The sequence below is a fragment of the Acipenser ruthenus genome, chromosome 20 (assembly GCF_902713425.1).
Source record: "Acipenser ruthenus chromosome 20, fAciRut3.2 maternal haplotype, whole genome shotgun sequence".
Lineage (NCBI taxonomy): Eukaryota > Metazoa > Chordata > Actinopteri > Acipenseriformes > Acipenseridae > Acipenser > Acipenser ruthenus.
In genome coordinates this window covers 18,958,518-18,986,194 of record NC_081208.1, presented here as the reverse complement: position 1 = coordinate 18,986,194, position 27,677 = coordinate 18,958,518, and the positions used below count along the sequence as shown (strand labels likewise).

Here is a 27,677-nt window from a genome sequence, read left to right as displayed (position 1 = left end):
CGACAACTTCACAATATCTTCAGATTGCATTTTTCTGCCCCCTTATATTTGTATGATGTTTGCAGTTATTCTGAGTGGTCTTTATTGCTACTTCTGCCTTAAGTCTGTTTTAAGGCCAGTTTGGGAGCTGTTCTTTAGTTCTGGTTTCCTGTCATATTTCCAGTATCATATTCCACCAAGCAGTTTATGTATTTAAGTGTCATTCTGTTCAGAGATTAAATAATCCCTGTTTATTACATAATACAACCCACATTCAGAGAGGTCTTATCTTTCTGCTGGGGATAAGGCTCAGATATCCCCATATGACTTCATGTAACTCCTGTATAATTTACTGTATAATATTAAGTAAGCATTATTCGGATTTGTAATCGCTCTTGTGGTGGAGCATGATGTCCAAGTATCCACTCGGTGTCTTGATTGAAAGAACAAACATCTTAGTTGTGTCTACAGTGCTGGACTTAAAAATAATACCTATCTGAGATAATGATGCAACTCTAAATTGTACATTAAAAGCCATCTTTGAACGCCATGAAAAAAGTCGTTAAATACAGACATGAATACAAGAGTAGACAACATCCCAAAGAGTTGTAAAAGGCACTTTTTAATTGTAGAACTGTGGCGCTTTACAAAAACACATTTGTAACTGTCTTCAAGACACATACATTTATACATAAATGCCCTTATGAAAAATGTGGTGAACTAAAAGCCCTGATACAACATACCAATAAACCTTTTCTCTCTACAACAGTTTTACAGTTTCACAATCAGAAAATACTTTGCTATTTAATTCACTAACAGGAAAGGCTTAGTCTTATATATATGTATTTATCTCTGCTTGGAACAAAAGCTCCAATGCTTCTTACCAACAACAGAGGTGTTCTTTCTATCACACTATTATGAGACTGATGACATAATCTAAGATGGCAGCCAGGTTCTTTGACAGTCAGTCTTACTCTGGGAGCAACAACTGTAGATCAGTGTTAAAGTCACCCGATTAAATAACAGATAGTTTTATAGGTCAGGCAATCACACTTCCTGAGGACACACTGTTTTACATTTGTGGAGAAAGACTTGGTAGGGTGGTTTTGACACTAATGTGCACTTTCTTTGCTTTATATTTATTTTTTAAAATGTACAGTTCTTGTAGTGCTTGGCACACATTATATGGCATATGTCATACTAAGAGCAGTGACTATGAACTGTACAGCAGTTTTCGGTAGGAATTTATATTCTATGGCATGAATAGACATGTAATTACATTGTCATAACTGGGTAATCACTAATGGCTCCTGTTCTTACTAACTACTGTGCAATTACTTGGCACACACATTTTGATGCAATTTTACACTTATTTGACCAGTAGTTACCATGTGATAGCAAAAAACATTTACCCAGTTATTACCATGTTTTTACATAGTCATGTTAGCCATGTAATCTAAAGTTCCAACTGTAAACCATGGTCAAAGAAACATCAAACTGTACAAGGTTACAAAACTCTCCTTTACCCTTGGTTATATAGGGAAGTATTTGGTTGTTGTAAAAAGAGAATTATTAGGAAAATAAATATCTGGCAGTGCAGGACCCTGAGATAAACCTATATTAGGTACAATACATACAGGGGTTGGACAAAAAAATAAAAACACCATCTGTAGTACATACTTGTGCTGTGACTGATTAATTAGACATGAATTCTGTAATATATAAAAACGTTCAGACTTTAATAGGTTTGTTAGTAGATGGTCAGTTGGTAGGTGCTTTCCTATCCAAGACTTCAAAACTACTGATGTTATATTAAGGAACAGACTGTACAGGCTATGAGCATGTATCCTCCCAAGACAACAGAACTACACCCTGCTGACACTGTTATGGCAGGTGTTTCTACATTTCTGGCCATTCCCTGTGCGGAGACTTGACCATGACATGAACACATTTAAAGAAAATCTACAAGTAAAGTTTTCAGACTATTTGCCGACTATAAATGATGTGCAATGTCTTTGGTGCTTGGTGCCATCACCCATATTTTGTGCGGGTTTCCTGTCCGTAGAAGAATACCTGCAGGAGGATGGCTATGTCAATGCAGATCTGGGCAATGCCACACACCCAGAACTGGGACGGAGCCTCGTTCACTAGGAAATAGGTCGTCTTGAAAAGGTCCCCTGCCGTCCACAGCAACACCATCTTTATGCTAAAAGATAAAAAGATTGAGAGAGTGTTTTTAAAGGGGAGGAGCTTTTTAATATGTTTGTTATTTTTAACAATTCCACTTTTTTTTTTTTTTTTTTTTTTACAAAGCAGTTCTTTTTTAACAAAGGTTAGTTCACAATGAGCATTTTTCTCTGAAGGGTAATACAGACGCTAAATGCAGATGCAAATTTATATCTGTCCACAGCTTTAAGAAATAATATATATACAATCACGACTGCCCTCTTCCAGTTCTAGACTCCCGCGCGGCATTGTTGCATGGTTGACTTTAATGTGCTTTTTAACTTCGGTTTATGACCTGGCACAGTGCCGGAGGTTTTGAATTGCGCCTTTTACAAAACAGAAGACCGGCTAAGGCTGTGGTTTACTAAACCACAGTCTCATAAAATAGTTTTTTTTTATGACTGGAATTAATGGATTCATCAGGATGGAAATTAGGCAGCTCCATGCAAATGAAGAGTAAGATCCAGAGGAGGCACTAAATGTCAGCGAGCAGGTACATTGTCAGAGACCACTGAACTGTTTCTTAGTGTTTCTAATATTAAAAGAGCATCAGGGAATGGATAAATCATAGAAAATAATACTGGGGTATAATGTTCTCCTGCTTAATTCTCACTCTGTATTGGTAATGTGTTGTGGCATACTGTACACGCCAAGGTTGAAAAATTGCACATATTTCAAATATCTCTGCAATGTTAAAACTAAAAGAACATGCTGTCCATTCAGTATTAGGTGTATCACATCCAAAACTACAGGATAAAATTGTAGTATTTATAGTCATACAAAAATAAATGTTTGGCAAAGGTTTCGACAAGAAATTTCTTTAAAGTGGTTGTTGCTGACAAAACCATTTTAAAAATCTTACCTGTCATGCACTTTCCAACTCAAATGTGTAGTTTTGAAAGCAACACATGTATTTTAATTTTAAAACATGACAGCTGGTACTACACTGGGTTAAATACATTCTCATTTGGGGGAGCAGATGGTTGGTTGCTGATAGGAAAGAAGACCTTAAAAGGGTAGGTAGAATTTCACTCACCAGGTGAAATGACCCAGGAAATGCAAGACAGTTTAAAAGCATGGATTGCAAATAGAGATTTCTTCAACCTAGTGTAGTACCAGCTATTATGTTTTAAAATGTTACTAAAAGTTTGCTAAAACTGCACATTTTGAGACCAATATAGTGAATTTATGAACATGGTCGGAAAATAAATTATTCAACTATTTTGTTAGCTCCAATCAAGTCTTAGAGTTACAGGGTGTAATGCTTGTCTACTTGTCTTCAGGGTCTATTTTTGAAGCCATTACTCCAGTCTACAAGAGAAAAAATGTTAAAGGACCCTATAACTTCAGAGTTATATAAAGTCAGAATTTACAAAGTTTGGTATTCATGAAACTAGACTATTGTTAACACCACAGCAAATAGTTTAAAACCACAGGCTGCATGGTGTTGAATTTATTTATTTAAAAAAAATGAATAGTAAAATAAATGAAAAATTGATAGATTGTTTTTTTAGATTTGGTTCTGCTGTCAAATTATTTTTCTGGTATTGATTATTCTATTTTTTTTTACAGAACCTTGTCTATTTGAATCTGAAAATGTTTAACATTTTCAAAAGTTTTTTTTTTTTTTAAATTTATTTAGAAAAAGACCTTGGCTTGCTCATTTTTTTTTTAAATAAATGTAATATTCCCATTTATTTGACACTAATTTTCTCCTATTTTAGAATGTTCAATTATGTTCCCTTTATGGTTACAACCTCACACAAGAGCCCAGGAAAACGTAATGTCAGTGGGCGGCATCCAATCCCGGCCAAATGCATCTTTATACCCAGTGGGCGGCATCCAATCCCGGCCAAATGCATCTTTACACCCAGGAGTAAGACAGATAGAAGACAGATGCCAACCCTGCAGGTGTCTTTTTGAGCTCACCGGGCATCTGGCCAGTAGGGACTGTAGCACAGTAAGGAGAAACAGTCCCAGTTTGCCTCCCAAGCCCAAGGGAGCTCCACAGCCAATGTGATGCTTCCTGTGAAATCCCCAGCAAGGATCAGAAACACATAGCTGCTACGCAAACCTGCATTCCCCTGGCACTGCATGGGCGTGCCAATACCTAGGTTAGCCTCTCTATTTTTAATTCCAGTATCTCTGAGGTAGAACACTTTAAATGGTGCATTAATCTTCCAATCTCGGGAATCTGTCAAAGACAGTGCATTTTCTCCATGCCGTGTTTTTATCCTTGGAGGCACCGGAGGTTTATTAATAATCCTGCCGGTTTTATCCACGCCGTTCCAGAGAAGCAGCAGTCCTGGCCTCCGATTCAATCATCACTTTCATTCATCTTGATGAATGAGTCGTCAGGAGGCCGTTGTCAATTTATCCTAAGCAGACTTAAGCCAGTTCAATTAACTAATTTATGATTGGACTGAAATGGTTCTTGTGGTGATGATCACTCATTAATAAAGTAGTGTAAATAATACCATGATCACATACCTAAACAATCTGCGATGGTGTTTTTATTGTGCATTATTTTGGTATAAGTTGTGTAACTACTAAAATATGTATTTGTAGTACTTACTACAGCAGCCACTCAAACGTTCAAACCTATCATAATTACCTGATCTGATTGCATGGGATCCGATCACAGAAAAATCTGATTATCTGAAGCCACGTAAGATGAGTGTGGTTTATACTAGATTGAAAACATGCATGTAAGTTATTCTGCAGGCATGGTCTTGAAACATTTAAAAGATATTCTGTTGGCTGGATATTTAGAACGCAGTTTTCTTTAGGGATTTATGATCAAATAAAATCCTCATTCATTTGCATAAGATACGATGCAATACACATGTGACTTTGCATGTGAGACATTCAGTACTTTTCAATTGTGGGTAAACTTCCTATTTCATACTATGTAAAATCTGTTGCAAAATGAGGAAAGAGCAGCAAGCTTTCAGCTCCCTAGTTTTTTTCAGTGCCGTGACCGCGTGAGCACCATGGAAACCCTCTGCTCTTTAAAGGCTTGCAGGCTGAAGCTGGACAGCAATGTTGCTGTTGATTTTGGGAGCATTTGTTTTTTTAGCATTACACTGCATCACTCCTGGATAAACCAATGTACATGAATACCATCAAAGAGGTCTCTTCTTCCACTGGTTTTAGAGCAGATGATTAATCAGCTTGGCGGTTTACCGAGATTAACTCTGAGGGTAATGGATTAAAAGGTGGCAGAAAAGACCACTGACGCTCTTGTCCTGTACTTTGCACCAGGACATTCATTACATAATGAAAGCACATGGCGAAAAAACAAATCAAATAAACAGTGCTTTTACAAGTTTTGATAGTCCCCAACTTATCACTTTCCTCATTAATATAACCCATACGGCATTATACTAGCTTACGAAAAGCTAAAAGTTGGCATACCTTACTTTCATGTAGTCTGTTATACTTGCACTTCCTTGTTTAAATTGTCATAACCGAAATCAAAGTGAAATTCGTATGGAAAACTAAATAGAGGACTGTGACAGAGAAAGAATGAATCTTGGTTATAAATCTCCCTCCCGACCTGTGAGGGCACTGTGTAAAGGGAACAGTGTGCCCCGGACTGGATGGTCTGGCAATTAATTCCAGGGAAAGGTGGATGTCAGCCATCTAGAAAGGGGGCGGAGCCACAGTACACCAAGTCATGTCCACTGTGTTTATAATATCCAACTCTGCAAGACACTGGTAAGATTCAGAGGTACGGTTTCAGTATAATACATTTGAATCCCTATATTGTGACCAACAAAGGGACAAAATGGGCCTAATAGATCTTCAGCTCTTCACAGTTTTCTGTTTCGAACCATGGTCAGGTAGTAACCTTGACACACTTGACTTGACACACTTCAAACAGTGGGCAGCAATGGGTTCAAATCCTAGCTGAGTGCTGATACATGCTGTCTTCTTATGACCAACTTGTGCACTGGGCCATTGGTGTGAAATCAGGGCTGCACCCGAAACCGAATCTTTTATCACTGATAAGTAACATTTGTTGGATTTGTTCCGGATTTGGGAAAATCCTACATAGGCAACACCGTTTGTGAGATACTGGACTGAAGGACAGGGTGACTGTACTGGGCAGTCAATGGGATACCAAACCCAATAAAGAACATCATTATTATTATTATTATTATTATTATTATTATTTATTTCTTAGCAGACGCCCTTATCCAGGGCGACTTACAAACATCACATCCTGAAGCCAGAACCAAATCCAAACCCATACTGAGCTTACAGTCTTCTTGAACCAATAGATTTTAGAAGATGTGCTTTCTTTTTCTCATTTAATTATGATATTATATGTATAAATGAGTCCTTGGACACTCAGGAGCTGTGTTTTTAATTAAATGTGATGTTGCAATTGCTTCTTTTTTATGTAAATTTCCCCATGTGGGGTATGTGCATCTTGGGCATGCAGGTTGTATCTTGAACTGTGTCTTGTTATTTGTATTATAACATTGCAGCTGCCAGCAGGATTTTCCTGTGGCTGACTATTTGCAGCCCAGCAGGTTCTTTCTAGTATTAAACTCACAGTGGGTTACTACTGAGGTTCTTTCAATAACGCTTTTTACTTGTTTTTTTTATTTTTCATCAAATTATACTATTGAACTGTAAAGATACTTCTAGACTGGGAGTAATACACTACTAGAAAGAAGATGTTTTTAAACATTATTTTCCATCAGAAGTCTTTGTGGACTCCTGATAGCATGGAATTCAAAAGAGAACCAATTCTGCACAAATGCAAAATGGCATCATTTTCCAGGGTCGCTTTGTGATGAATACCAAGCTGCTTGCATGCACCACCCGAGTGTACTGTATTATTTATTTATATATACACACACATAACACACACTGTTTTGTTACACTGGTGACAGGTTTCACAGACCCTGGTTAGCACTAATCCTGGACTACCTAACGTTACCTTATTTAAGTAGTAAATAAAGTTTATGACAAATGGCATATCTTTCACTGGTATTCCAACTCCAAGACACGGTGCAGTTTTTCAGACAATCAGTGGGCACGACACATCACAGAGAAACCCTATTCATGACATCAATGCCACTTTCCGTTTTTACCGTGTTATATTCTCCATGTCAGTGCAGTTGACGTCACCTTCTTTAAAAAAAACATACCCGTGGCAACTCTCGGAATTTGAGACTGCACATGTTCTTATCAAATTCAGGACCTGCAAGGAGGTCCAAACCACTTTTCATGTAACAGCTATAATAACTTTACAAGCAGTGCCTACCTCATGCCCCGTGTTGACTTGTTCTGGAAGTTCTGGAGCAGCTGTGGTACCCCCAGCATTGCCTCAGTGAGCACAGCCAGGGACCCAAGGCCCTCCACAAACAGGACCGAATCCAGGAAGAGGAAGCTGATGAGGGCACTCAGCACCGTGAAGGAAAAGCAAAACAGAAGGTAGTCCTCAAAGCGAGCCCAGCTCCAAAAATACCTCAGGTCCAGGTCTGAAAAGTCAAACAAAAAAGAAGAATTGACATTTGTGATGAACCCTTTTAATGGCGTATTATATCTTAAGAGAAGAAGTACATTGCTATATATTGATCTATACTACAACAGCAGGTGATATTTCTCAAAGTTTCATTGTTTTGACTAATGAAACTAATGAGTACTAATTCTACAAGTGCTGGATATGTCCGGATTGTGATGTCTCGTGTAACCTACTGCCTGAAATAAACAAGGTTATATTTGCTACTCCAAGCTGTGTGGTTTGCAATGTTATTCCTGCAGAGAAAACTAAAAAAAACATGAAATTGATTAGTGATCATTTCAGCAACCAATTCTTCACAAGTGGCACCCAACGTTTGTTAATAAGACACATCCCCAAAGCAAGTTTTGTCTGTGATGGTTATAACAACTATACACGCTCAATAAAACTGGCAGGATTTAATGATTATTGACCAAGCTTCGTCTTATAGGCTGGAGGTGGAGAATACCAGTGCATTTCTTTTTTCTTTTCTTATTTTATAAATTTGGGGGTAAATATAACTGTCTATTAAATGCTACAGAATGAATAAAGCATATTCCGTATCTTTGGGGAAAAGTTACCCTTAGGGATTTTACTGTGTGTTACCATTTCATTTTTTTCAAGTAAAGTTGGCAAATATTCGATCGATAGTGCGGTATCAAAAAACAGTGTGTGAAAAAATCTTGAAAAATGGCGGAGGGTACTTCCAAAGATCTATTATTACCATAGCGGATACATCCATCATGCGGCATACAAGGGCTCATGGGATATTCATCTGTGTCTAAGGAGAGGGGTCTGATTGGGCTGATTTTCCCAGGGTTTCAAAATTAAAAAGTCTGTTTCACTGTGCGTTTTTCTTGAACATCTCTATAACACAAAACAAGAGGACTTTGAGCGTAAGAAAAGTTACGAGGAAGACCATTCAGCCCAGCCGGTTCCTGGTAGTTGACTTATCTCAAAATCTAGTCGGTTCTTAAAGGCATGATTCAGTAACGTCTTGTTAACCCATTCCGTACCCTCAACACTGTGTAACACATGTCTCCTGCTATCTATCCTAAGTCTTTCCACACTCAATTTCCAACTGTATCCCCTGGTCCTGCTCTCTGTGCTGCAAATGACACGGGTTAAAACTCCTTTTAGTATTATAAAAACCTCAACCAAGTCACCCCAAAACCTTCCTTGTTTCAGGCAAAAAAAAAATCAGTACCTTCAACCTATCTTCATAATTTATACCTTTTAGCCCTGGATTAGTTTGCTTGCTCTCACTGGACTCTTCAAATAGCTGCAAAGTCCTTTTTGTACAGCAAATACCAGAATTGAACCCAGTACTCTAAGTATGGTCTAACCAGTCTATTATTCAACCTCATCATTACCTCCCTTTATTTGCACTCTACATGTCTGAATGCTAATTAGGTTTTTGTCAATGGCTGTTTAATAAAGCACGTTCCTCATCATTTGACTTCATTTTTCAGCTTCGTCTCCAATGAAGGAAGAAAATGAAACCTCATTGCTGAAATGGGGGCTTAAGAGTTTAATGAATGCTTTAAATTACCCAGGTAATAGATACAATTGCAAGCCTTTCCCGGGTGAATTAAAACACAGCTTCATTTTTAACAAGCATTTACAACTCAGATAGGTGGCATTTTCATGTGTGTTTTTTTTTAGCTTGAGACATTTGCTCAAGAAAAATATCTCGTGTAAAATGCTTTTTTGGGTTTCCATTCGCTCAGTTTATTTTACTTGTGTTAACCAGGCTTTTCACCCGACTTCATGCAAATGAATGGGAAAGGTGGGGGGTTGATATGTAAATTAGCTATGTGTAAAGTACTCATGCTGTTTCTGAAGATTACTAGTCAAATTTTGTGAAAATGTGGTTTGCATACGCAGAGAACTGGTACACAAGTGAATCTAAGCTGCTGTAACAAAGCAAAATACCTTGTGCCTGGTTGGTTAATAATGTGTTTTACTGCTCTTGCCCAAATTGTTTTTCAAATGTCATTAGTGTGTCATGTCGTTAGTAGTGAATACTGTTTCAGCTAACCAACTGAGACATTATATATATTTCCCTTTCATTCAGGCAATACAGCATATAGGGGATCAGGTGATGCTGCGTATACTACCCTGGCTTACAAACCCTACCCGTCCGGACGGCTGTCAGCTGCTGAGGAAGCATTCAACACCACACTTGGGCAAATACGTGTAGTGGGCACCTGAAAGGGAGGTGTCAGATACTGATGAAACAGACTGAGTGCAGCATTAGTTCATTCCCAAAATTGCCACTGCCTGCTGTATCCTGCACAAACTCTTGTCAACAACAAAATGAGGTGTTCAGGAATCAGTGGCTGCCTGCGAGACAGATGGGGAAGGTTACCAGTGTTGCCAAGTCTCACGAGAAAAAAAAGCGGCACTGCCTTTTAAAACAAGCCCAGAACAAGCGCGACCGAAAAACAAGCCCAATCCCGCTTATTATAAGCGGACTTAGCAACTGGGAAGGTTACCTCAGCCACCAGTTTCAATTGGACAGCAGCGATCTGAGGAGGCTTGTGCTGTCAGAGATTCTCTCCTTTCTTTTAAGTTGTGTTGGATTTACTGTTGTGTTAAATATTAATGATGCAAACAAATAAAACACAGTCAATACATTTATTTGCAATTTTATTTGGTAATTTCTGAGAGGGCATCACCAACTTGTTGGATGTTGTTGCGCTGTTTTGGGCGATCGAGCTGGCTCATGACATCCAGTTCACCAACTAAATATATAAACGTGGAGGGCGGACATGCGTTGTCTTTGGACATAGCTGTGATCAAAAAAAGGACAGGAATTAATTCAGTTAGACATTTAAGCAGTTCACTTGTTCCTCGTATTTAACTTTAGCACAGTTTTATAGCAAGGGTATTCTCAAACAGCTGCTTTAATACTATAACAAGGGCATAATGTAATTCATGGGAAGTGGTTTAACACAGAACTGTAAACCCACAAGAGATATACAACATGAGAGGCCAGACACAGCAAAAAACATTAATAAAAAAAGCTGCCCGCATTATCATTAAGGTGAACTACACCACTGCTAACCATAAAACAGCCCATCAGCCACTACTTTCTGCCATCTTGGAATCCACAGTAATAACTGACCTGCTCCCTTGCAAAATTTATAGTGATGTCTCTCACTTAAGGGTAAACAATCTCATTCACATTTACACGTGAAATGCGGGTTTTCATGCGAAACTAGGTGTGGATTTTCCAGTGTTTTTCATCATTTACACGAGTAAATGAGATTTACCCTATCCGTCTCTTTGGCCGTTTTTTTCGGCCACAAACATGCACGCGCATCACCATTTCACATCTAAATTGCCCCGCATGGAAGCCCATGATAGTTAGATTTTTGCCAGCAATATTGTTTTCCTTTGCTCTAGGGATTTATAAACTGTAAAAACAGCCAATGAAGGACATTTAAGCATTACTGTCCTACACCTGCAAGATATGTGACCGTGGCGGCAGTTAGGTATAGGCTCTTAATGACAGACAAGGTCGATTACCTACAGATAATGACCGCTGCAGAGGATATTAATGCTGTTATAAATGGAATAAATGTTTTTGTGTGTACCGTGTAATTCTGAGTCAGGGACAAATCACGAATCATGATTATTTTTGCATGAGATCTGAGGTTTTGAAGAGCTCATCAGGAGATAATACAGAATATCCAAAGTCCTACTAAACAGTTGTGCTGCAGAGTAGAACACATGTCCCAATTCTCCCTTCTGGTGCTAGTCCTGGCCGAACTCCACTCCCTCACATTCTGTATGTCACGCTTAGATTGATAGATATAATTTGGTATTGACACCCATGGCTGGGAATGAGTATCACTGACATTTTTTTTTATTATAAAGTCTTTGCTAATTTAAGGTGTCTACAGTGGTAAAATAAATAAATAAATAATTGTTTATTTTACAGATGCCTTTAACCAAGGCAAGACTAGGGTGTGTGAACTATGCATCAGCTGCAGAGTCACTTACAACAACGTCTCACCTGAAAGACAGAGCTGACTTGCTCAGGGTCACACAATGAGTCAGTGTGTGAGCTGGGATTTGAATCTGAGACCTCCAGGTTACAAGTCCTTTTCTTTAACCACTGGACCACACAGCCTCCTGAATGAATTAATGTGTGTAGTACAGTAAATGTTTTAGGTGAAGTTCTTTGCACAGGTCAGTAACGTGAAGTGTAGGAGATCACAGAGTCTGTGTGTGTGTATGCAACACACACTGCTGTTACAGATACCGCTGACCCCTGGGGTGAGACAAGGTAATGAGATCTAGCAAAGTATGTTTTTGTACAGTTGTTAAGACTATCGCTTAGGAACTTCAATGTTGGCAATGTAATATATCAGCAAGATACACCTAGATCAACCGCCATTTGGAGATGGTTTTGACCCATCAACCAAGTGAACTGCAAGCATCATACAACACCCAGTATTTGCCACACATGGCAAATTAAGTGCTAGTATTCTCACCCATCACAATGTTCTGTTGCTTGAGCATTTCTCTACTAACGGGGTACCGTGGACACAGAAAACAAACCCCAATTCTAGTACGAACAATGTGATAAAAAAAATAATATAAATAAAATAATCGTGTGGGACAGAAATGATAGCAGTTATTTTTACTTTTGGTTGAATGATCAAACTGTAAATGTCAAGTTTTCCTTGCATATGAAATAAAAGAATACAGTATAATAAAACTGCAGTCAGCTATAAGTATTGCGTTGAAACTGCATGCAGGCATTGCCATGAGTCTTTATCAAGCTTATTTGGTTTTGAAGAGCTGTGTCTATGAGAGGTACATTGCCTGGCCTCAGGCACTAAGGAAGAGAAAAGTTTTGATACGCTAACTTTTTGGCTTTTCTTTTTTCTACAATAGGGATGTTCCAGCTCTAAAAACACTATGCCTTCACCAGGCAGCTTTCTTTGTGGTGCTTTACCATTGTATAATACATCCATAACTTACAACACTTAAGCTTAAATACTGAAGTAATTCTAACACGTCTTCTCCTGTGTCATCCAGTTAATACGGCACAATTCAAAAGTTTAAAAAAAACACTTTTCTTTTTATAATCCTGAGTACATTATTGTTTTTTTGTGAATTCCAATAAGTTAATATGACATGTGAAAGGTGCCTCTTATTATAAAAGCCTTTATTTAGCATAGTTTGAGCAGCCAGAAACAGAAATTCCCTAAATCAACAAATCATTTTATCAGCAGCGTTTTCTCTACATGCTTTTGCAGTCTTACAGTTTTGTCTCATGGTAAACAGCAGTAAATGAAGAGTTCAAAGGGAAAAGAAAGTTTATTGAAACCCAGCATGTATTTTAGTTCCCTCCAGAGCTGCTGTAATTATTTATTCATCACATGCAGGTGTCTTACTCTGTAATGTGATCTTTCTCTGTAATGTATTCGGTGTGGGTGCTGACTGTCCCCTCCAGGGACACTGAAAAAAAGGTGTCCTAAATAACATGAAATAAAAATAAAATACAAAACAACCCAGGAAAAAGAAGGCTAATCTGCTCTGTCCCGTTCTTGCATTATTTCTCTCTGCAGAGTAATGCTTTTTGCAGGTCTGTCAGTTTGGAATTTCAGTGGAACTCCTCTTATAAGGTATGAAGTTGGTATTTTAACTGGCTGAATTACATTTGGGTGACACACTGCAGTTCACACTGCAATTTTCATCTATTATGCATTTCTCTGTATTTAAAGTATTATGGATTTTTTTGTTGTTACTGCATCTTGTAAAGCGCTTTGTGATGGTGGTCCACTGTGAAAGGCGCTATATAAAATAAAGATTGATTGATTGATTGATTTATCTGCAGGCAAACAGACACAACACACAACTCTCAAATAAAACTTAGTTATTGTGTAGTTCCAACAATCTCCACCAGAGGCTACTTTAAGACAAGGAATGAAGAAGGGCCACTGCATCATGCTGTATTAAAAATAGCCAATTCATAGAATTGAAGGTCACAAAAGGGTTTGACGAATGAATAGTTTGTCATGGACTTTGGTTAAATTGCACTGAACTGCAGTTATGGCCAAAAATTTTGCATCACCTAGAATTTTAGGATTGAGACATTATTATTATTATTATTATTATTATTATTATTATTATTATTATTATTATTATTATTATTATTATTAATAATAATAATAATAATAATAATAATAATAATAATAATAATAATAATAATAATAAATACATAAACAAACTATAGGAAGGCTTCTCAGGGCATGTTGAGTGAGCACACAGCCCACCTCAAAGCAGGAAAAGACATCTGGGTCAAAATCCTCAAGGGCTGAGGGTCAAACTTGTGATGAGTGACTGAGAACCAATATGAGGCAAAAAAATAGAGAAGGCTTAAATATGTTTTATTATTATTAGCAGTAGTCATAGTACAGCCATGGCCAAACACTTCACATCACCTACAATTTTAGGATTGAGAAATCATTAAAAAAAAGAAACAACTATATGAACATAATGTAGATCTTTTATTTAACATCATGTAATCAAAGAAACTATACAATGATATTGCAAAAGTCTACTGGAAGCCATAATAGCAGTACAGTATTTCATGTTACAAAGTGATATGTAATTCAATATGTAAACATAACATCATTCAGCAGGTTTCATTCGACTTTCTGAAGCAAAATTAGTTAATTCTATAGGGTGATGCAACATTTTTGACCATAGCTGTAGGTTTACTCCCATTAACATGTTTAGCATGCACACAGCACTAGTCAAGTCTATGAATACAATCTTTACATATTAATTACAGAAATGTCCCAAGCCACATGCATGATCTATTATTAGCCAGCTTGTGAACATGATTCCTATAAAATGTGGGCCAACTGCCAGATTAGCGTAGTACACTTCCGAAATATACAGTATATGAACATAAACTAAAGCATGTCTCTGATAATTCGGTTATGTTGTGAACTGGCTTGAAAATATTAAACATAATGTGACTTTAAATATTGTCAGTATAATCCTTTAGCTGCTGAGTAGTGTCTATACGGTGTCTCTTATCGTATAGGAGAGTCATGAAGTTTGGAGCAGTAGGACCGTGAAGCAAAACTGAGCTGCTAAAACTGTGTAAGACGATGTCTCTTACAGTAAGAGACCCTACACACGTACTGTATTAATATGTTATAAATCACAAAAACAAAGATTGTATATAGGAACTACAATTAAACAGAAAAAGGAGCTGTTTTTTTTACTTTAGAATTATGAGGTATGCCCAATGCACGGGGTGGCACCTGCACAAAAGATAAGATGGAATTTCATGATTTATAATAGACAATATTCAAACCCTGTCAATTCCACTACTATACAATGTGTTTCAGCTGTATGCGATCCTTTCCCTGTAGCGTAAACATGCATATGAAACAGTATAGAAAGTAAAAACTTTTCTAGTGAATCCCATTGTGGGTGTAGCACCTTCCAATGAACCACATTAGAACTATGTAGAACTGTGTGCACATTGGATTGACAAAACCCTTCTAATGAGTGTTACTAACAGATACAGTAAAGGGTAAATGTACTGTACAATGTTCAAATGTATGAACTGCTGTTCAAATGTATGTTCAAGTGTGTGAACTGCTGCGTGCGCCACCAGTTGTGCAGGGTTCCGAGTCAACACTGTACAACACCGTACAGAATAAAAGGCAATGACTCTGAGAGCAGACAGCTGCTCTATGGACAGACAGCACTGACACAAGAAAAAGAGTGTCAGGATGCACCTAAAAACACTGAAGAAAGAAACCCAGTGACTCACTGTATTAAACTATGGTAGCCGAGCTGTAACTATTGGCTCTGCTAGGGATCTATTCCAAATTCTGTGTCTCCCCTGCTCTTGTAATACAAAGCCTTGTTTACTGCTAGGATTTCAGTCAGATGATCACATGGGTATACTTCTGGAAAGAGATTCTCCACGAAAGCTGCATTCATGTTTTTTTCAGGCCCCTGATGAGTTTTAGTGCCTTTATAGGTACAAATGACCCCAGTTTCTCCTCAGTTTAGAATGTCCAATTATGTTCCCTCGTTGCCGCAACTCCCTACAACAGCTCAGGAGAACTGAAGGTCAGTGGGTGTTTTCTGATCTCACCGCCAAGTCAATCGCACCTTTACACCCAGCGTGCATGGCCAGTAGGGGGCGCTGTAGTGTGGTGAGGTGGGCAATAAAGGGAGTGAAAGTCACTAAAGAAGTTTAAAAAAAAAGAAATTACGTATTATGGGATGGTATTGAAAAATAATAAAACAGCAAGTGAAGCATTCTGCTTCCCTGGGTCTAGGGACTACACTAGTCAAGAGTAAGATGGAAAAGAGAACCATAAGGATCAAAGCAACAACAGAAGTTACTCTATACAGGTTCAGGGGAAAAAAATGACAGCTGTTGTATGTTTTAACAAGTAAAATATATTATAAGACTGTTAACCTCTCTCTAGCTAACCATGCTCCCCACAAAATACAATCGTAGATTTAAAAATCGATTCTCAATGATCACTTTGTAAAATACCAAGGCTGCCCCAGCCTTGCCCCATACACTGGTTCTGTCAGCTCACACAATTTAAACACCTCACTGTAACTGTATAAACGTCCATAAAGCACATTCTAGAGGTTAATAAACTGTAAAGTCTGTCTTTTTTATCTTAGCATTTAGCGCTGCCAAGATAAAATGAGAAAGTCGCATGAGAAATAAGGTTACCCGGGTGAGTAATCCAGCACGGAGGCCTGAGTCTGCCACAGTTTTACTTGACTGCACTATTTCAAACCTCACTGCGGTTTGAAGGGTAATGTATCTGTTCAACTTCCACACATCGTTATGATTCACATTCCCTGTAGTGCTGACGGCATTCTTCCCTTCTCAAGTGAATTAAAAGCTTTTAAAAAAACATTTTCAATAACATAACAACTTTCTAGCAAGGCTTGTACCATTTACTTTAAAAGGGTTGGCTTACTTTGCACAGGGTGAAGCCCATTTAACTTTCAACTATTGCTTATGGTTCAGGCACTGGCCATGCAATTCATTTCTATTCCTGACCCAAGAGCCCCCTCTATTGGGTGCACAAATCAAAAGCAAAGACTTGCTCATAGCACTGTGCAATATCCAAAAAAATGATGTGCAGTCTCTTAAAAAAAAATACACTGCCTCGTTCTGGTCATGAGGCTTTTGATCTTAATGATGAGGCATGTCTAAAAGACAGATGAAAAAATGATCTGCAATGCTTTCTGTATATTTCAACGGCTGCCTCAGAAAGCATTGATGACAATAAATATAACCCTTAGAAATAAGCAAAACACATTTTAGAATTAATACTTTTTACAATATATTTTGTTCTACATAAATGAACGGGCATTATACAGGCAGTATCACATTGGTTCAATTGCTTCTGTGGGTTAGGGAGTCAATTTCAGGTAGGGTCTTGATCCTTATATTCATCCACTGTAAAGAGGCAAATACCTTCAGGTCTCCTGTACTGTTGTGGGGATTGCTGCAGTGAGGCACATAATTGGACATAGTACTAAATTTTGCAAATGAAACAGGGTCAAAGTAAGAGTAGAAAAAAAGGTTCTTATTATTTTTCAAGAAAATCCATTTAAAGTCTACTGTCTTTCACAAGGCAGATACTATGACTATACTATACTATGACTAAGACTATAAGCACTACTTATACATCCATCAAGTTGTTTTTAGATAAACAGCTGCGACAGTTTCTAAGAAATGATGATACTGACTTGGACTGGGTCAGTGGAGAGCATGTGAATAATGACGTCCTCTGGAGCCTTATCAAAGCATGTTGTACTAAACAGCTGTTTGCTGTCACCCTGAACCCTGAAGAACACTCAAACAGAACCATTAGCATACACCATCCTCATTCACTAACGTTACGCACTTTCCCTGGTGTAGCTCATTCATTCATAATTTAACTAGGATCATGCATTTAAGCGATAACTGACAGCCAGCACAGGTTTACCAGTTTAGAAACCAGCTGCCTGCCACACACCACTTTGTACAGCAACGGCTATACATTTTTTCCAAGAGGAAGAAAAGGAAGGGGGGAATCATTTTGTCAGGCATTGTTCATTCTTGTTTGTATTTTATTTAGAAGTTTTAGTTTCTGCTTAACGTTTGGTTTGACCTAAGAGTCTTCGAATGACATATTCATGTGTTTTCATGTGTTTTGTTTGCTTTTTCAGATAGTCTGTGTTATGGAGTTTTAGTTGTTTTCATAGACACGTGTAACACAGGCTAGTAAAGCTAAAGTAGCTTTATAGAAGTAAAAGCCAGCACCATCTAGCAATCAGCTACTTTAAATCAAGTTTCTTGTTGCATTGCTAGCAATACAAAACTGTGCACTAGATGGTGCTGTTTCTTAAATTTAATAGTATTTCCCAAGTACAACTTTGTTTTTGTGATTTATAATAAGTTAATAGAGGCAGACAGGAGACCCAACACAAGACATATTCACATTAAAATTAGGAAACTACCAGGCAATTACTTGACTAGACCCATACTTCAGTACTTGTATATTCATTAATTGTTACTGGTGTGTTTCTTGCCTCCAGCAAATAAATAACTACTTGGTATTAGACTCTTATACAACTTCAGCATTATATTCAGATAGCAACTGACAAGTCTACTGTATATCTCACACCAACTTACTCTCCGAACATCACATCGAGACTGAACATTCAAAAATAATCCCCCTATTATAAAACACAGAAATCCCATTCTGCTAATGTAGCACAGCAGCACTGACCCACTTTCTTCCAATAGCAAATACAATTCCATATCGTCATTACACTTCAGTGAATTTTTTTTTTTTTCTTGACATACATTTACAAACAGCCCCTCAAGGTATTTTTTTATTTTCCCCCTCTACGGTCAGGTTAATGTTGAAAGGGTTTTAACGAAATGAATGGTGAAACAATCCTAAGCAAGGCAGAAAGTACCTGTGAAGTAGTGTTGTTTGGTGGAGACGCGATTGGCTGTTTGGACTGAACAGCAGAGGTGTAGCATAGCCAGCATTGTAAGGATCATTACCATGCTCTGGAACAGGAGAGGGGATTCAAACTGCTTTCCGAACCTGGAGGGGTATAGAAATAGACAGACCTCTGTTCACTGTTGACAAGACTTGCATTAGCAATACACTTGAAGTGGTTATAACTAACTAAATAATTCTTACCTGTTTTGCACTTATATTAAATACACAGACCTCAAATGTGCAGTTCTGAAAGAAACATGTCATTGCAAGCATGTATTTTCATTTTAACCCTTTAAGGTAGAAATGGACATATGCGTCCCACAAATAGAAGGATGCTAACGTTCTTATTTTTGCAATGAGGTGCACAAAACAGGGTTTATAATTAACTCAATTTCTTGTGCACCTTAAGGGGTTAAATTAGGATATCTGGTAATTCACAAGGTAAAAGTAAGTTTCCATGCCATACTCTCGAAAATCTGTTCCTAGGTCATTTTAATTCAGCAGTGTCTTGTGAGTCACAGCATATTACTGGCTGAAAGCATAGTCTGTCAATAGGGGACACAGTTGGTTGGTTAATGACAAGAAAAAAACGCCATTAAATCAGCAGGGATGACCAAATAAAATCAGGAAGCATGGTTTACAAACTACAATCTAACGTGTGTTTCTTTCAAAACGGCACATATACAATGAATGGGAGAGCATATCATGTATTTTTGTTAGGTATAGGACAAGATGAAAAAACAAGCCTCTGCCTTATCCATGGAGGAAAATGTATTCACAGTATTACAACAGTGAAAGGTAAAAATAGAAATGCATTACACTATTTTATTTTTCACTTAAGCAATTTCACACGGATTAAAAGGTAGTGTATGTATTCTTCTTTTTCAATTTCTATAGTGTTCATTTTAGGAATGTCTTGTGATCTCGATATAACAATTGAAAATGCTGAGATCCTGGGATAAAAAATATTTTATATTTTTAATGAGCCAGATTACAGCATAACCTGCATTAGCACAATAATATGCATGCTTCAAGTGATTAGTCAATTATATTACATAACATGATTTGCGCTGATTATAAGCTGTTTCTAGGAAAAAAATGAAGTACTGCTTGTAAATGACTAGATGAATTAATTTAAACGAATTGGTCTCATTGTTAAATCTTTTTTTTAAGTGTAATTTTAAATTACATTGTAACTAAGTGTACTTGACATACTGAAGTATTAGGTCCCAAGTACAGTGATTAATAAGCATACCAAACTATTTCTGAAAAGGTTTTCAGGTTGAAACAAAAATGTGCATGAGTTGAAATAAATTAGTCCTCAATTCATCACGTCAGTTCATCACAGGTCGTTATCTTCAAGTGAGGGTTAATTAAAGAACAGTAAGTGCTCACAAAATGCTCCACACTTCCAGGAGCATTTCCACACAAACCAGATCCTAACCTTAAAGAGGAAGCAACTTCAAAATACATTGTCATCATTGTACTGTTACTTTGCCTTTTTATGATGTTTGCCAGCATCCTGAGTCGTTCCTATGGGAATTATATATATATATACACACACACACAGTAGTGTGCAAATTTATTAGAATTGCACGTCTGGCCTATTAAAGTTATCAATTAAATTAGACATCACTAATTTACCTATTTTGACAATTTTCCAAGACTTTCAGTTACAGTGGTTTGATATCATATGCACAACAAATCATAACTACAGAAGCTATAGAGTGTTTTAATAAATGTGAACACTACTGTACTGTGTATGCTTGTACCTAGTTCAGGAGCTGCTCTTCAGTTCTAAAGTATAAATATGACTATGGAAGGCAACTAGAACTGAAAGCAGCTCCCGAACTCAGGTAATAGCACTTTGACACACTTATCAGAACATTTGAAAAGCACAATATTTGAGCAATTGGAATAGGAACCACTCAGTCAATAGGAACCACTCAGTGCAACAGGAACCACTCAGAATGATTGTAAACATCATACAATTGTAAAGGGACAAAAAAAATGGAACATTTAATTTTACTCCAAACCTTTAACGTAATCCTATCCATTATCAGTTTGCGAAAAATGTAAGTCCCCTAGTAGGACAGACGCTATTCAAAGGCTGGAGGTTTCCAGAGCATTTAGTACTTTCAGTGTAACTGCTGCAGTTCAATCAGAAAGACTGTTTTGAAAAACATGTTTTGGTTTTTCAGGATCTATAATATGTCTCTGTGTGGGTAACACAGAAACAATTCATTTGTGGGGAAAAACACTTCGCCCCTCAATGATTATGTCTTCCATAATTGTCACAAAGTCTTGTGTTGCCCTCTTAGAAGCATTTGCGCGTGGGTTTGTGATATTGTAAGCAAACAATCTGCAGTCTGCTAAACCCTAACAGTGCCCGTGGAATGCCATGGACCAATTATGGTCTCAGTAGGTCATTTATGTGAATCATGTGACTTGTATCTAATTAATTCAGCTCAACTGGAATACCAGCAATTTGCATTTCAAAAAGAAAGAAGCTGAATCATAGGTGGGCAAAGTTTGCCTTTCCAGTCAAAGAGACATTGAAAAACAACACTTGGGTATACTCCTTGCCAAGTTCATCAGCCAATTGTGTTTTATTTTTAGATCTTGGAAAATACATAATAGCATTCAAATGCATTGATTTATTATGGCTGTGGTCGTTGCTAAGAATGTGCAGGACTTGGCTGCCTAGCAACCAGGTATACACAACATGTATCTCCTCCAACAAGTGGCAGAGGAGAAGATTTATGATATAACAGAACAGAATTGCCATTACATTTTATTTTGAAACTAAGCTTACCTTTATACTAAAACGTAATAATATTTCCATACAGTACATGTAAACTAATTTTCCTACATTTTAATATGGAGTTCAGAGGTCAATCCATGTACCAGTTCATCCTGGGAGGGGGTTAAGAAACAATTATTGATTAAAATATGTTAACTATTGTTTCTTTTGGGTTAACATTTCTAATATTTGGATTGTTTTATGTAAATTAATTACTGCCCAAGGTTTGTTTGAAGTCTTTTTAAACAATTTGTGCACAATTCTTACATGACGGCCATCAGGGTACAGCATAGTTAGGTGGACTTTATCTGCTAGAATGCTTAAGTAAACTATTCATTCAGAGTAATCAAGGGTCCAAGGAAAATGCCCAGACCAATGGCGATTTTTAAATTAGGGTAGTCAGGTCCTATTAAAGCAGTCTAGCAATGCACATCAGAAGTATAAGACATATATTTTGGGGGTAATTACCAGAAGAAGATTCGAAGGATGTTGGCTACCAGAAGGACGAGGCAGACACGTGTGGAAAACCCCTCAGTGTTGGAGGTCCTGAGGATCTCCTGATACTGGGGGACATAAGGCACGACCCCCCCAAACACCATGATGCAGGAGGCTAGCCAGGAGAGCAGGGGCCAGGAGGCAGTGGGGTCCCCCTCACTGTTCATCTTCATCTCCATCTCAATGTCCATCTTCAACTGGCTCCACTCTGCTACGAAGCCCCTCAGTGCCTTGCTTCCATGGTTCCCTACCAAAAAATACAAACCCTGTTTGTCTTGTAATGTTATTTCAATGAGTCCCACTTCCTTGTTTTTGTTAGTAGAATCATCTAATGTGCATGCTGCTAGGATCATCTAAAGCAAAGCATCACAGAGTAAAATATAAGTAACTTCTACTTAACAACTTGTGTAACTGAACTTGACAAGAGAATCATAGAATACAGCTGTTTACCAAATATGAAGACATTATCTAGAAGTGTGCCATCTCTATCATGCAGAAACTTAGATTGTCACAAGTATAGCAGCAATATATGGTCAGATGTCAATTTCAAGGTCACTAATACATTTAGCATGCAATGTTTACACTACAAATATGAATTCTGTCCATCAAATGATCTCTGAGATATGAGGCTCTGACAGTGCGGCTTTCTGACAGTGCAGCGTTTTTTTTTTGTTTTTTTTAGTTTTTTTTATCTTATCAGTCACTGAGGTCTTAATGCAGTTTGAGCTCTGTAATGAGCAAAGCAATTAAGTCATGAGGAAGCAATGGTAAATTTTCATCGACTGTATTGAAACAATATCCTTTTTGTTATGTAGATATGCAGAAAAAAGCTATAAATATTGAGGGATGTATTTATCAGCAAACCTAATATGAATACTTCTATGCTGGTGTATTTGCTTACTCTGAAATATGATATGTTGTTTTTGACACATGCCCAGCAATTACAATATTATACAAAGTGGATGAAACAGTATATTGATGATTCCTTTGTTTTAACCCAGTGGGGTATGGCTCCACCTACTCCTAATAATATTATAAAAATGTGTACAAGCTGTTTCCATGAACAATGGGCTTCTGTAACCAACCAGATACCCTAATACCCAACTGGTACAACTCACCACCATAGCAAATAATGGGCCCTACTTAAAAAGCCTAACAGCTATTTAAAGTTAAACTCTAGGGGTGCAATCAGCAACTAAACTTCTAATAGAGAATCGAGCAGGTTAATAGCCATTCTCAATGCATTGAGAAGACGTACTATTCAAATGCAAGAAGCAAAAAAAACTTCACGAGAATGTAACCATTAAGAGACCATTCACACTTCTATAGAGAACCCCAAGACTTCTAGTTGAAATGTTTGTCGTTGCATTTTAGTTTATTTTTGTGTTTCCACCTTCACTAGAGCCTTCTTCTACCTTAGTCAATATTAATATTTCTTCCTGGTAAACAACTACGCAAATTACTCTACAATTCTTATAAATCATGACCTGAAGCAATGCTGGAGATTCAATCTAATTTAGTAACAGTGTAGCGCTGGCCGGTTGCTGGTGAGATATGAGACCTATCTGCCCTTATTTTTCAGGAAACTCTGGGCTTTCACATTTACCACAGAGGAAACGCTTGTTTGTTCCTTCCTTGTACAGCGTGCTGCAACATGTACACATATTCCGCTTTGAGTGCCAGACAAAATGACTGGGTGGGGGAGGCTCAAATCAAACATGCTTTTCCCAGTCACTCCCTCACAGGACACTAGAAAATAATAAACAATTGCATTAAGTTCTTTGCTCACAAACTAGGTATATTTTACTCTATGTTTTAATGAGATGATAAAAGACTGATAACAAAGGTGCTGTGACTTTGTTATTGTGTGTGTGTCTCTGAAACTGTGTTTGAACTGTGCTGGACTGCATTGCCTTGCAGCGCAGTGTGCAGGACTGAGTTGCACAACTCTGCACCTGTGATTTCCCACACACAGGAATGCTTCCCTGCTTGTAGCCCCACTCCCCATTCTGGACTACTGATGTAACTTTGACCAGTGCTGACCCCTACCAAGCGTGGCGAAAGGCACCCCGAGGATCACTGAGTGCACCTGACAAGAGAAGTGTAGGGCAGTGGGTAGTGGCCATTGATTGGCCGAGGTTCAACCACAATGTTACAATGTCGATTGGGTTGTGGGCTATAAAAGAGGCATCCTGTGAGCTAGCAGGGGTTGGGGGACTCAAGAGACTGGAGAATCATGCTGAATGTCTGTCTGTTTGTCTGCTGGTGAATAGACGAGCTGCCGTTTTTAGAATATCGGCTTCACGCTTCTTTCTTGCTAAAACGCTACACTATTTTCACTGGTCGCCATTTTATTGTGATGTAAATGGTTCTTCACTTTTTTAATGAAAATACAGTATATGAGTTTGAGACCTTTATTGCAGAAAGCAACTTCATCAGCAAAAACAATCTCAAATTAAAATATAAAAAACAAGCAATGAACCAAAAGATTTTCATAAGAAAAGGCAAAGCAATGATAATGTTGCTGGTGCTAATGAGAGGTAATGGATTCAAAGCCTTGGTCCTTAGTAGGGATACTTTAATGCATGTTTATTTTTTTAAACCATTTATTATTCCATTATTTTTGTGCTTGATCACCATTTATTACTGTTTCAGCACTACAAATATACACAAGTGCAGGAACTGTAATTTATTATAATGAATAATATCAGAATGGGAAAATAAACAAACAAAACACGCAAATGTTGGTAACACTTTAGTTTAGGTATCCATTATAACTGATTACAAACAATAGCAAAAAAAGGCAAAAGTGTATAAAACTCTATTGCTAAAGCAAAGCAGCCCCATACAGGCAGACAAACAGGCACAGAAAGACAAACAGATCTAAAAAGACAGACAGACAGACTAGATCCATTTTAACTGATTATAAACAATAGCAAAAAAAAAAAACAATGGCAAAAATCATATTATATAATTGCTAAATAGCATAATTAATAACATGTTTATAGATTGTTTATAATCATGTATAACGGATACCTAAGCTACGAAATGTTACCCATATGTGTGTGTGTGTGTGTGTGTGTGTGTGTGTGTGTGTGTGTCTGTAAATATATATAAACACACACAACATGTAAAATGGTAAATGGCATAGACAGAAAATCTAGTAAAGAGTAGTTGTAGATTAGTCAAGCATAAGCAAACATTGTAAACTTCACAGAATAAAGGTAAAACATGGTAAGACAAAATGTTCAGTTAGAAGACCATGTAACAGCACATTTTTTATAAACGTTTGCCACAGATAACAGCATACCAAAGTGTGATAAAGCATAGTGAAAGCATGGTAAAGCCTAGATAGGCATATTGACAAGCATATTAAAAAAAATAAAAATAAAAGACAACATGACAAACCATGGTAATCTATGGTAACTGCAAAATAAAACCATGGGAAAAGAATAGGAAAACTGCAAAATGATGGTGCAAATTTACCATGGTAAACTTTTATATAGGATTTAGAGATACCAGTCCATTTGTTAACTGTTCTTAGCATTAGCAACATCATAGCTGCATTTTACTCCAATTGGGGAAGTACAGATACACACCATTTCATCACTTCCTTAGCTGCAGGTCATTCGGTTCGATTGAAGCTATGACACAGAGTAAGGCTGCTCTATAGACACGATTAAGTATTATAAAGAAACAGTTTTTTAAATCTACCTTTAAATCTACATATTATACAAAAGGGAGACCTGTGATATTTGTAAAAAGAGAGCATTCAGATCTTAAACTCCTGCCTCAAGAAATTAAGGATCAGAGCAATCCTAATGTGGTGCAAGAATTTCTAGGATGACACAAACAGGTAGGCCTGCCCAAGCACATCCGCTTTTGTCTTAATCCAGCTAAGAACGTCATTCCAACAATTTGAATTCTACTAGGCAAGTTTCAACAGGATCTGCTTTTTAATGAAAGCTGCACAAAATGCAGACTTGAAATAATGTTATTGACACTTTATTGGGTTGGTACAATGTTAACTGAAAAGAAGAGGTGTCAAAAGGAACTCAAGTGTGTCTTAAAGGAGCAGTGTTTAAAAATTGATTATTATTATTATTTATTTCTTAGCAGACACCCTTATCCATGGCAACCTACAATTGTTACAAGATATCACATTATTTTTACATACAATTACCCATTTATACAGTTGGGTTTTTACTGGCGCAATCTTAGTAAAGTACTTTGCTTAAGGGTACAGCAGCAGTGTCCGCCACCTGGGATTGAACCCACGACCCTCTGGTCAAAAGTCCAGAGCCCTAACCACTACTCCACACTTTTGTCACATTGATGTGATAAAAGTACAGGAACAACATGGTATGTACACAATATATTTAGTGAGCAAGCAAGGTGTCTAGTGGGGTGAAACAGGCTACAAAAGCTTTGCAATGGGTGTGTTATTCAATGCATTCAACTTGCTTTAACAACAGGTCCACTGTGAGTCCACTATGTCATGCATGAAATAAGAATCCAATGGCTGGAAATTGTTAAGTTGTCACTTAGCAGATACCCAACTTCTTTCATATTGTGAGAGGTCTATAAAGGACTGCTGCAGTTCCAACCGGAGTATCAACCATATTTAGTGCTATATGAACCCCACATCACTATCTATCTATACCTTCTAGTTGACAAAGCTGACAGACCTCACATGTTCCTGAGGGGCGAAACCTGATAGTGTCTTTAAATGTGCAGCAATACCCCAAGTAATAGATCTGCAGCTAAGAATAGACGGAACATGTCCTATGAAATCATTTGAAGATGAAAGAAACATGCAGGCAACGCGTTTTGGTTTAAATGTTAACAGAATTTAAAAATTAAACCTAGAATATGTATCTTTCTAAAAAAAAAAAACCCACATCTTCATTTTAATACCACAATCATTCACAATCACATGATGGAAAAAAGTAGACCAGTTACTTTTAGTTATTTTTTTTTTTTAAGATGTAATTGAAATTAGGTCATTAGAACAGAATAACTGAATGACTTAGTACTACACGCGATATAATAAGAATTGTGTCTCAAACAAAAACAAACAACAAAAAAAACAGTGCTTTACACTGAACCAAACTGTTATTTCTCGTCTTGAATATGTTCACAATTATATTATTCTACTATAGACTCATACTGTTTAACAAAAGCACTTTTACCTTGTAATATTTAACGATGGGTTATTTGTTTTAAGGAAATGTCATAATACAAACAATGCTTTCTTTGCTGTAATGCCATTGAGTTGACACTTACAAATAGTTACTATGCGTCTTTGAGGAAGTTTAAATTCAACTTGTACAAATACACCGTATCGCTAACATAAATGTACGATCCTATTTAAAACTCTATGTGAAAAAAATATCATTCCGCTGCAGCAAATGCATCATTCACTGTATAGTTTTGCTCGTTATATGAGATAAAAGACGTTGGTTTTCAAGAACACATCTTACCTCCGTCAGACGAAAATGCCTTTGGCAGCTGCAGTGACTGTGAAGAAGTGGCTACTTCCTGCAACAGAGGCACAATTAATTGTATTTCAGAGCTATATGCTTAGAATTATACTGCTCACTCTGTTTCCCTGTATAATAATAATAAT

The 27,677-nt window shown here is 37.4% G+C and overlaps 1 protein-coding gene across 1 annotated transcript; it reads right to left on the bottom strand.

Annotated features, from left to right (window-relative positions):
* Positions 1-583: 583 nt before the first annotated feature.
* LOC117425682 (solute carrier family 66 member 2-like) lies at positions 584-27,589 on the bottom strand. Its single transcript, XM_034042837.3, has 5 exons — positions 27,532-27,589; positions 22,022-22,295; positions 18,719-18,852; positions 7,487-7,703; positions 584-2,185 (listed from the first exon to the last, which is right to left on the bottom strand). Exons 2-5 carry the CDS (start codon positions 22,237-22,239, stop codon positions 2,011-2,013), a joined length of 744 nt encoding a protein of 247 aa, XP_033898728.2. The 5' UTR covers positions 22,240-22,295; positions 27,532-27,589; the 3' UTR covers positions 584-2,010.
* Positions 27,590-27,677: the final 88 nt, after the last annotated feature.